Source organism: Gastrolobium bilobum, unplaced genomic scaffold (assembly GCF_033153095.1).
Source record: "Gastrolobium bilobum isolate Gb01-03AN ecotype WA unplaced genomic scaffold, APGP_CSIRO_Gbil_v1 utg1078, whole genome shotgun sequence".
Classification (NCBI taxonomy): Eukaryota; Viridiplantae; Streptophyta; class Magnoliopsida; order Fabales; family Fabaceae; genus Gastrolobium; species Gastrolobium bilobum.
Window position 1 is genome coordinate 14,856 of NW_026898172.1, and position 12,377 is coordinate 27,232.

The 12,377-nt window shown below is 33.0% G+C and overlaps 1 protein-coding gene across 1 annotated transcript; it reads right to left on the bottom strand.

The window, feature by feature from the left end:
• Positions 1–459: 459 nt before the first annotated feature.
• LOC133313544 (asparagine--tRNA ligase, cytoplasmic 2) lies at positions 460–6,431 on the bottom strand. Its single transcript, XM_061514935.1, has 8 exons — positions 6,045–6,431; positions 4,036–4,272; positions 2,885–3,469; positions 2,117–2,302; positions 1,939–2,003; positions 1,494–1,620; positions 1,319–1,377; positions 460–643 (listed from the first exon to the last, which is right to left on the bottom strand). Exons 1-8 carry the CDS (start codon positions 6,429–6,431, stop codon positions 460–462), a joined length of 1,830 nt encoding a protein of 609 aa, XP_061370919.1.
• Positions 6,432–12,377: the final 5,946 nt, after the last annotated feature.

Here is a 12,377-nt window from a genome sequence, read left to right on the forward strand (position 1 = left end):
AGCTCTCCTACCTTACAAACTAGTTTTTGGGGTGAGACTCTCCCAAGGTTCGTATTATGAAAGGTTTTAGAATTTATGAGATGACATAAGGTGGTTTCGCATGTGAATGAGTGTGCCGACGTGGGGCAATCATGATATAAATATTTTATCCTGCAGTAGAAGTGGGAATGTGCCATTCATAATAGTTTGAAACTTCAATAATTTAGTGTTGTTTGATGACAAACCATTGAATCCGTATCCAAATTTAAACCCAAAATCAATTTTGCACTAAAAAGAACTCCACAAGCCTTAAATAAATTTCATTTCAATAATAAGTTTCCTTATATACATCAAGCATATATGTAAGCTATTAGTATGTTACACAATCTTACAATGTCTTTTCTTTCCTACTGTCCACAACATTGCAAGTTGGAATGCCATCAACCCCAAGCACAACTTGAATCTTAGCCTAAAATTTAATTAGTTGTTGGCCTTGCCATAGCTTCTTGGAAAAGGGATAACATCCCTAACATTGGTAAGGCCAGTTATGAAGAGGACCATAAGGTCAAACCTTAGAGTGAATCCGGAGTGCTTAACTGTACCATTTCGACGAAGATCTAGGTACCATTCATACTTCTCTTGTGGCAAGCCCAACTCATTAATTCTGTCATATAATACAGAAACCAAAAGAGAAGAAAAAGATTTATTTCGTATTTTACCATGGAAATGGGCACCATTACTTAACAGTAATGATACTAAATGCCACATGTACAAAGAAAAAACTATTCTATCATGAATTTGCTTTCGGGCATGATTGTACAAAAGTAATGAACAAGGAGAAATTGGAATACTGAAATGTGGGACCCAAATTATGTAGAAAGGGTAAGCTAGGGAGTCTATCTTTTAATAAAGTTTCAGATTTTTCATGGCTGATTCTTCTAAGAGTTTATGATTAGATCCCGAACATCAAAGAGGCATTATGGGAAAAGCTGGAATCAACATGCCCATATAAGTACCAAAAGAATTGGAACAATTGCCTTATGTAAATTTTAGAGACTATCTTGGACTAATAAAATGGCAAACATCCCAAAGGGTATAAGGCTCCCCGATTTATGAGGGCAACGGTGAGGGGACTTGAATCCGTAACCTTCCGGTCATAAAAGAGTAACCTTACCACTGTTCTAAGATTCACCCTCAACTGTCTTGGACTAATATATATAGAAATTTTGAATGTGAAACTAGTATTTGACAATTATTTTCTGTTTTGTTAGAAACTAGAAAGTCACTGCACTTGCATAAGAAAACACAAAAGAGTTCAGGAAACAGCAAACAAAAGTACCTTGAGCTTATCATGTGCAGACGTTCCTCATTTTGGCTACCAGAAATTATTGTTCCAACCTGCAAAAGGTTTTTAAAGACTTCAACACAAAAAAGTAACTTGCAAAGCTGTGCCTCACTGTTAATAGCCCTCACACTAAGGCATGTACCACACTAGCAGTCACTTTTGGCCATACCTTTGGGACAACCAGGTCAAATGCAGCTACAGTTCCATCATCATTCAGACGAATGTAAAATGGCTTAGCTTCTTTTGGATAATTGTATATCATAACTGGCTTCTTGTAGATAGTATCAGCTAGATAGCTGCCATGACATAAATAGAAAGGTAAGTAACTACTATTGGTGAAGGCATTACTTTGTTCACGTTACAAATAAGTGTTAGACTGTCCGAGAGAGCTCATCACAACGGAGACCGCTATCAATGGATTAAGTGACAATATACCAGAATAAGTGGATTCGACACAATATCTTAATCCAAAACCTTAAGACATTAAGTTCATATGTTATTCCACTTATATAATCCTCATTTGGTCAATTCCTAACCAACGGTAGAGTTTACCACTAACACTTGGAATTTCTAATAATAAGAAAATTCAGAGTATGATGATAATATCCACATACCTTAGGTGCTCTGAAGTGAGTACAACACCCGATTCAGGGTTTGTTTCAAATTTCTTATCTTCCACCTGGGAAGACAACTAAATAATATGTAAGAAAGAAAATATCAATTTTATCTTTCAGAAAAAAAACAGTGGCAGAGATCAAAATGTTACGTTCATGAGCATTTGGTAGTACCTACCTTTCTAAGAACATCTATAGCTTCATTGTAGGTCATCATTTCAGGAGAACCTGATGTAATCTCCATAAGACGATTTATGCAGTTGTGGTCAATTCTTTTGGCAACAAACTTCATATCTTCAAAGCAATTTTCAAAAACCCACGTACAGAGATACTTGAAAAAGTCATTAGCGCAATTCATGGAATCCTGAAAGTACCACAAAGTACAACTTACTATTAAATGATAGAAAAACCTTCCAATCAAAAAAGAAGAAAAAAATTAGATAATTATGCATATAGCAGGCATTAGTCCAAATGCCTTTTAGTCACAAAGAAGCAGTTTTGTCACTACTCTAGGAACCCCCGTCAGATGGTAAACAATTCTATCAGTAATATTGCACAACATGGAATGAGATATTGGAATGTTAACCGTAAAGAACCAATTCAACCTAAAAGCTTAAGTTGTTGGGTGAGGCTACATTAATGATTTTATATATCTCAACACGCTCCCTCACACGAGAGCCCACTGGGCTTGAAAGGTGGACAATGCACAGGTCCACCTACCTGTGCGAAGAAAGAATTCCACTAAAAAGAAAGTGGAGGCGGTGAGGATCGAACTCGGTACATCGAGACTCTGATACCATGTAAAGAACCAATTCAACTCAAAAAACTTAAGCTGTTGAGTGAGGCTACATTGATGATTTTATATATCTCAACAACTAAATAGATAGATGTTATATGGTAATTTGAGTATCTTATAAATTGATCCTGTAGATGGAAAAAGTGATACCTTCAATTGAGCAAAAGCCATTTCAACCTCAACCATCCACATTTCTGCAGCATGTTTAGCAGAATCTGTTTTATCTGCTTGAAATCTAGGTCCAAATGAGTATACATTTCCAAGTGCACATGCATAACTCCCCAGATGTAAACGACCAGACACAGTCAAATAAGTTTGGCAAGAGAAAAAATATTTTGAAGAGTCTTCTTTATCTTCCTTGAATAAAGTTCCTAATTTTTTCTTTTCTTTTGCTTCCATTTGTGATGCAAGCTCATTTGTTTTTCGCAGATCCTGAATTGCTGCAGCCAGAGCTTCCCTATTGCTTTCAGTTCTTTTCAAATTCTCAATTTGGTTGCTTTTCTCTTTTGCAGCTGCTTTCACAAGTTCAAGGTTAACACCTTCAGTCTCATGAATGGTATTTAGCTTCTTCTTTTCTGCTTTCTGATCCAGGGTAGTAACCTGGAACATGTTGCTAAATCCTTCGCAGTCTGTGGTAGTTATAATGGGTACTTGCACTTCAAAAAATCCATGATTGTTGAAAAATGAATGGGTTGCAAAAGACATAGCACTACGAATTCGCATGACAGTTGCCACCTAAAATATGAACCACACATAATTTAATCAAAAGTAAAAACAGATAAAGGCTAAACTTATGATTATAAGAAACTGTCATAAAAATAATAACATAACAAAGATGCTATTGCATCACTGGCAAGGCTTATAATTGATAAATATGTATAATGGGGGAATAAGCAGGACCTATTAGAATGCAATGAACTAGTATCAAATCTAACAGTTTATATGCATGCTGAACAAAGTGCTAAATTGCTGCATTTCAACAGCATCCTAGAAAAACAGAAAATGGCATTGTTGTTGCCAAATTTACTCCATCAAATCTTATGAATTACTAAATTCATTTCTAGACATTAAGAATGTATGGTAAGGTCTAGTCATGCACATTAAATTATTCAAATGAAGAAGTTATAAGTAAAATGCAGTGCTTTGTTCAAACTAACAAAGGACAAGTCAACAATAACTAATTATATATGTCAATTGTGAGAAAATCTTATGTGTCAACCTGGAAAACATTCTATCTAGAAAAATACTAAGAGGATTAGTAGAATGAGTAAAAAATATAGCAAAATGTTATTTAATCTCACAGTAGTTGTTCGATGCCGAAATTGGGAGTAATCTCTTAACATTTCCAGTGGGACTAGTTTCTTTGATAATGGATACTTGTCAGAATCTACTTTCCCAATGTGAAGAACTTTTTCAGCAGTAAGTTTAATAACATGCTTCCCTTGTGGTGATAGTTGTTCTAGTTGACCTTCCACTAATAAGCTGGTTCCAGTAGGCAGAAGATTGCTGGGTATAGCTACTGAGGAATCAACCACAACCTAAAAGATTTTAAATAACAATGAGAAACATGAAAAAATATAAAGTGATTTTCCTTGAAAAAGCCATCAGCTTGTAACTTCAGGCACATAAATAAGCCTTGAAATTCTTAATTTAATAATCTAAAAACAAAGAAAATTACACTCTAAATTTTGTTTTCATATTTTGTGAGGCCATTGTTAAGAAATTAAAACCTCTGATTATGACTGCAAATGCGATATGCGAATTAATATAATCCCAACAATAATTCATCAATTAAGGAAGCAAATGCATTATACTTACCTTTCCAAAAAATCACATATGCTTAGGAAAAACCAAAGTAGGAAAAAAATATTAAAAAAGTTTTGACATTGTTATTAAATTCAAACCGCACTAGACCATCTGAAGAGTACATACAACATCAACTACTAAATCACACCTATACTTTTGTAATAGTGCTTCTTTTATTATCTATATTATGTCTTCTACAAACATATGGTTCAAATGGTTCAACCAATAACTCATTAATTAGACAAGTGACCCATTACAATGACCGATTAGTAAATGATTAGTTTGAGTTTAAGAACACTAATTCTGACATCATTATCTAATAAAAAACATAATAACTATAATATTTTTTACACTTCAATTATGAATACTTTTAAAAAGGAAGATGAGATAGCAATATCATAACCAATATTGTGAAAATTGGACCGGACCACCCGGGTTGACCGGGAACCCGGTGAACCGGTCATCTGACCAGTCCGATTATCACTTTGGATCGATCAAGTATCAGATCCGGAACGACCCGACCCGACCGATTTTGGTGAAAAATCGGTGACCCGGCCCAGGTTTTAAAAAAAAAAAATTTTCAAAAAAAAAAAAGTTTTCTAAAAAAAATCATAATTGACATATTTGAGTGATCTGTTACTTATTGATTTACATAAGTTATGTACCTACAATACTAATATTATCTCAGTTATCCACTATGTAGGGAATTTTGATTTGATAGTTACATATGTGTCTGTTTGTTTGATCCTTTATTGGACAATAATATATAATTTATTATTTTTTATATTAGAATATTTAGAATTTATATTATTTTTTTCAACTATTTAAGTATCTTTATAATTTTTTTAATATAAATTATAGATTTATATATAATCACCGAGTCATACTGTTGAACCAGTAACCCAGTACCTCGATCGGGTCATTGATCGGGCCGATTTTAATAACATTGATCATAACATACATGTCATATTTCCAGCACGTAATTAAAAAAAAAATTATAAAAAAAAATCACTCTTCGTTAGACTCGCTAACTAAGGTAGTGATGAGAGCAATTATCATTACATATTTGCAAACATATTATTTTGGGAAAAGTTTATCAATGCCCCCGAGGTTTAATGCAGAATAACTTGTGTCCCTGTGATTTTTTTTATCGCATATGTCCCTGTGATTTACAAAAGGATATGTTTTTTTATCACATATGCCGCTGTGATCTCTTATTTTTTATAAAGCACAAGGGCATATGTGATAAAAAAAATCACATGAGTATAGATGATTCTGAAACAAATACATTGGTGAACTCTTCCTTATTATTTTTTAGATTAGAACATATTATGTTTCGGTCATAAAAGAACAGCTATACCGTTGTTGGAGACTCAAATACTAATGAAAGAAAGAAAGACAATTTGCAGAGGTTATAGATTCAAAACTCAATGCCATCATTCTATAAAAAAAAATAAAAATTGAAGGAAACACACGCGAAGAAAAGAGTAGTGATGAAACGCACCTGAAGGCTGGCAACGCAAGAACCATCCGTGAGTTGAAGATACGCAATAGTAGGCTTGGGAGGGACAGGTTTTGGAGGCACAGAGTCTCGTTTCTTGCGAGATGTATTATAACCACTTCCACCAAAAACATCAAAGATGTTACGAATGAAGGGTATCCGAGACTGAAGAATTTCAACACATGACACGTCTTTGGTCTTCTTGTCGTCGTCAGTGTCATCCACTAACGGCGGCGTAGTCGGCGGTGTTAACGGTTTCTGAACCTCCTTGGAAGACTTGACCCAGCCGCCAACGATGACTCTCTGGCCGATGAGTTCGTCGCGTCTTTCGAAAAGGGTCTTCAGGAGAACCCGGTTTGAGTACTTGAAAGCTGCTTCTTGGGTTGCCATAAGGGTGCGTTGAGAGAGAGAGAGAGAGAGAGAGAGAGAGAAAGTGTACGTGTATGTGTATGAGTATGTGTATGTGGTTGTGAAGGGTTGCATTGCATGGTATTGGTGATGATATAGTAGCTAGGAGGAAGAGAAGAGAAGAGAAAGATGCTTTGCTTGAGAAGGAAAATGAGGTTTGGAAAATGAGGTTTGTGAGTGCGTTGGGTTGGGTTTGGTATTCCTTTCATGTTCGGTAATTGGGCGGGACGAGACTTCCCATTGCATTTGCCTCCATAATTGAAATACGTATAACTAACAACGCAAACCTAAGAGATACTGATAAATAATTCAAAGATAACGATAAATAATTCCACTATTTCAGATTTTCAAAGTGTTTAATTAACCCCCAACATAATACGTTTTTATTGTCAAAAATTAAAATCCAGACAGATCAGCCATGGGTGGCATTGATTCACAAAAATTGAAAAATCAATTTTTTTTAAAAAAAAAAACTAAATAAAATATGTGAATTGATCTGGACTCATAACGAGTGGTGACAGAATTATCGAAATTTCAATTTTTTTATTTTTTTAAAAAAAAATATTTGCAGGTTAACATACAGGTTACGTGAGTCAACTCATCACAGAACATGATAACAATTCATATCATTTATTCAAATGTGCATAACCTATTTTATTTCACTAGTCGACATGACCCTTATTTTGATGTGTCATATCGTGAGTTGATTCGTGAGTCATAATATATTTTAGCACCTCTTATGAAAAAAAAATGGAGTATGTATATTTTTATATGTATGTAGATAAAATATTAATCCCTTAAAATATTATTTAATTCGTTAATTATCAAAGTATCAATAACAAGAACATCAAAAGGCGAGCTTTTGAGCACCTAGCAATGAAATTGTTTCTTTGTGATTGGATATGTACGAATTTAGAAAATAATTTCTTTTAAAATATATAGATAAATTTCCATGTAACAATTTCTACTCTCTTAAAATGAGGATGCCTTGTACGCCGATGTTTACCCTTTATCAACAATGTCAATATCAAATTTGTTCTCATTCCAGTTAAAGGTTGATGATCGATCAATGAACCAAAATAAATAAAATTGAAAAAAAGGTTAAATAAATATGCAAAGTATGAATATATATATATATATATATATATATATATATATATATATATATATATATATATATATATATATACGAGACGGACAGATATAAGTGTAACAAAATTTAATTTAAAGAGTAATGTGATGTCATTTTATTTAGTTAAAGAATCAAGTTGATTATAACTTGTGTTATTGAGAGATTAAATTATTATGAAAAAACATATTAAGAGTTTACTCTAAATAATTTAAACTTTCTAGATTAAAACAAATAAATATAAAAATCCCTTAATTTAGAATGAATTTTTCTCTTTTTATGATATGTATTAATCAGTGGCCGAATAGAAATTCTATATCTCGTGGTGAATCGGTCAAATAATCCTTTTTAGTTACCAAAATGTTTTCTAGCATTTTTTTTGAATAGTTAGAAAAATATTATAAGGATACAGTACTTTTACTGAAAACTTATTTATTTTTATTTTTTTTAGTTTTCTCAAGGTATCCTCAGGTTGACAGCTGAAGACTAATTCATTCGAGGCATAGAGATCATTGAATTGAATTTTACTTCTACCAACAAAATATTTTTCATACACACAGCTAGAAATCAAACCCTTGTTAGCATGCTTAAGGGACCCAACCATCTACTAATTGTGTGTTGGGCTTTGTTGGTTAAAAAAAAGCTCAATAGAAAAACCCTAAAACTTATTTTTCAGTTCTCCAAAAAGAAAAACCTTATTTTTCAATGTAGTAACACACTTTTCCAAGGCAGGGGTGCTCCAAGTCTAGGTATTGGAATTTGGACTGAATTTAGGCTCAGGATTGTTGAGAACATTTTCAGAGCCACATGAGTATACCCTTATTAAAAAGGAAAAATAATGAAATTGTACTATCCGATGGATAGATATGTTCAGTCAACGACGGGTGGTGTATAGAAGTTGTCAAACGGGTGGTGTGTGCACTACTAGAAAATGCTGAAATTGCAACGATAATTTGCTATGAAAAAAAATCGTCGCAAATTGCGATGAAAAATCAACCGTCCCAATCTGCGACGAAAATTGTGACTATACAATAATTGCGACGAATATATGTCAAAATTTTGGTCACTAAAAAAATGGATGCAAATTTCGTCGCATTTCCGTTGCAAATTGTGACAGAAATTAATTATGTCTCAAAAATGAAAAACTTGTGACAGGTTATTGAGACGAAAATTTTTACGACCGGAAAATTGGTTGCAAACCTAGGGAGAAAACTTTGCAACGGCTATGAGTTAATCTGTCGCAATTTGCGATGGAATTTGCGACAATATTATCCGATATGATTTATGATGGATATTTCGACGAAATTCTACTTGTATTTTGCGACGAAATCGTTGGACCTTCCAATAACCGTGATTTCGTGTTGGGAGGAACGTTATCTAGTCCAATTCTTGAGGCGTTATACCTTATGAACAAGAGAAGGTGTTGCGTGTTGTGATGAACGTATTGAAGAGAGCTCCATTATTGATTTTGACCTTCAACTATAGCTTCATAATGGTTGACGTTTCAACCCTGCTATTCTTCTTAATGCCTTAGACCTTGTATTAAACATTTTATTGAAAAGATAAAAAGATGGAAGTGGTTGTGCACAAACACTGAATTGCAGAAAAATATAGTACGATTGGGTAATACGTTTCTTGAAATCATTTCTATCTCATGACCAAACGGTGATGCGCTGCTCTTGGCAACTGATCGGCTAACGACCTGAGTAAGCTTGGCGTGCTTCTGGACCCAGCAAAGATATTATAGATCCCTTTTTAAAGTGCAGAAGTACCAATTGCAGAGAAATCACAGACAGAAACTCTAGCGATCTTCATTTATTTATAATGGGTAGAGTTTTCTTACCACGTCTAGATGGGAATAAGAATGTACTTTTCACACAAACTGCGCCAATGAATATATGTGTGACCAAATCATGAAGTGTGGTTGAAATTGAGCATCCTCAAAGTAGTCCAGGTTGTGGGGGATGTGCACCTGCAAGGCACTCATATGTTGAAGTCAATATTTGCCATAATTGTGTGCAAGGTAGAATGTTTACCTTATGGTATCTTGTTGAATGAAAATAAAGACCCCCTCCCCGAATCGGACTAGTCACGAAGTGATGAATCAATTAAAATATTTCAAAAAAAGAAAAAAAAAAGATAAATATACTTATATATGGTGGCTGCTCATAGTCCATAGTCCTATTAGGGATTTAGGATTTTTTCCCTTTAGTTGTTGGGCCTTAGGCTTAGATATATTTTTCACAGTGAGCAATCAAATACAAGTGAATTAATTATCAACGATTTGGAATGAGCATAAAACCTTTTCCAACACATATTATACTAATTTAAATTATTGGGTATGTTTGATTTGCTGAAAATCAAAGTAATGGAACAATGCATCAAAACTATTTTAACCCAATTCGTAGTACAAACTGCATAAAATCAATAATACCATCTGCGGGACCAAACATTTTCATCATTTGAACCACTCCTTGACCCCAAACCCTGTCCATTTACGGAGCTCCGATTTTCTCACTGGAATAATGTTGAGAGGTTCAACCACCCTCGTCATGAAAACTGCTTTGACTCTAACAAAACATCGCAGTTTGCGAACATGCCTTCCACTCATATGCCACCCGAGAAAAAGGTCGAAATACCCCGAGGGAGCTTTTGGTACAAGAAATATTTTATTTTACTAGAAAAGAAATTTGCTCAGAATATAGTAGAAAGAATTTTTTGTCCGGTAAATTAAAAAAAGTGTTCGGTAGGTTAAAATTTTTCTAAGAAAATTGGGTAAATTTTACTAATGTTGTGTTTGGATAAGTGTAAAATATTGATGGAAAAGTAAACTTAAATTACCAAATTGCCCACCATTTTGAATAATTGTAAAACGAACGAACTCCGGAGCTGAACGAGCGTCTTTTTGCAGCCATCCTTGCGAACGACACTGGAAGCTACATTTTGGGCAGGTGCATGTTTTCACATATACATAACCAAATCAGCCTCTCTGTAGCAGAACATATACTGATCCTGCACCATTGTACTGTCAAACTTCAAGCTTCGAATATCAAGTTGAATACAAATTCTCTCTTTAAATATGAAGTTCATTAATCAAGGAAGAAACACACAAAGGAAATCAAAGTTACTTGATGCAACTTCAAAGTTCAACCTTAATGGAGATGAATTATTACATTTCTTAATCAACCGTTGTACTCGGAAATCAGACTTTGTGAAGAACATACCACCCACACAACGCAGTTGAAGCGAACGAATGGAGACGAAGACAATTTGTGGTAGAAAATAGATCTGAGGTGTTTCAGACACCTTGTACCCAATATACTTTTTCAGGGCATTTTGGTCTTCAAATTGAATAACAGGTCTGTCCACGACTCAGACTAAAAAAATACCACGGTTCAAAATGCAATTATTTTTTCCAGAGTCTAATACAAATCGATTTGCACTGGCAAAATAATATACCGGTATTTGATAAATTTAACAGATACCAAACATGGTAAACAATGTTTACCTAACCACTTTCCCAATAATTCTATAATATTCTGCATACCAAACATCCCCTGAGAACCCACCATCACCAAAGCCCAATGTTGATATGCAATCACATCCAATATCTAGATTTTCAAGATACCAAATCAAGTTTTTTTTTTTTTTTAAAAATCTTAAAAAGTTATTTTTATTTAGTTAATACAATTACATAATTAACATAATTTTAGCACAGATTTTATTCTATTTTATTTTTTTGTAAATTATGTAGTTGCAAACTTTTTTTTTTTTTTTGGTACATGCAAACTTTTTTTATTTATTACTAACGTTCTTTCTTTTTTTTGTTAAATTCATTGAGTTCAAGATAATATTTAATGTGACATTATTTATAATTTAATGTGACATTATTTATAATTTAATTATATTATTATTTTTAATTACATTGTAATTATGAAAAAATAATTAAAAAATATACTCATAGCATTAAAAATATATAAAAAAAATACAGTGAGAAAAATCCAATGATAAATATTGTAATAAAGAAACAAATCTTGTCTGCATTTTTTTGTAATGCAAAACAAATTGTGCACAATTGTAGGAAATTTGTCAAGGGTATTAAATATCATATAACACAAGATTGATAGTGTCATACATAAACTATCAGCACAAATAATTCACTATGATTAATAATTCTCCTAAGATGTTTTCCTTGTACTATTCTTCATTTTGCAGGAAACACAACCATAATATATGAACTTACGTGACATCAAAATTGAATATATTACTAAAACATATATAAATGTAGCTAGATAAATTTATGAGATTAATATTTTTCATGTTATAGGAGATAAAATTAAAAAAAAAAAGCGTTCCTGATTTTATGCAGAAAACCACACTCATAAAAGTAAATGAATCCCATTACAAAAAAGAGAGAGAGAAAATATTAGTGAAACTTATTCACTTTTATGTGAATGTGATAAAAAAAAAATTATACAGTAAAAGCATAAATATTAACCCCATAAAATTATTTCCTAAACACATAAAAATATGTGAGCCCCTCGTGAATACATATGAAAAGAAGAGAAAAAAAAAATATGAACCACAATTTTTAGGAATGTATAGAAAATAAAATAAAATTATCTACTAACATGAGAATTACTATTCCCTTAAGTTGATGTTTTGTAATTTGAGTGGGTATATTATGTCTATAAGCTATCTAAACTTTTATCCGCTTCCAAAATCATGAACGTAGCGTGCCACTGCAAACCCGGATGGTCCAAATGTTTTTGTTAAGTTTCACTTAAATTCATCCCTAT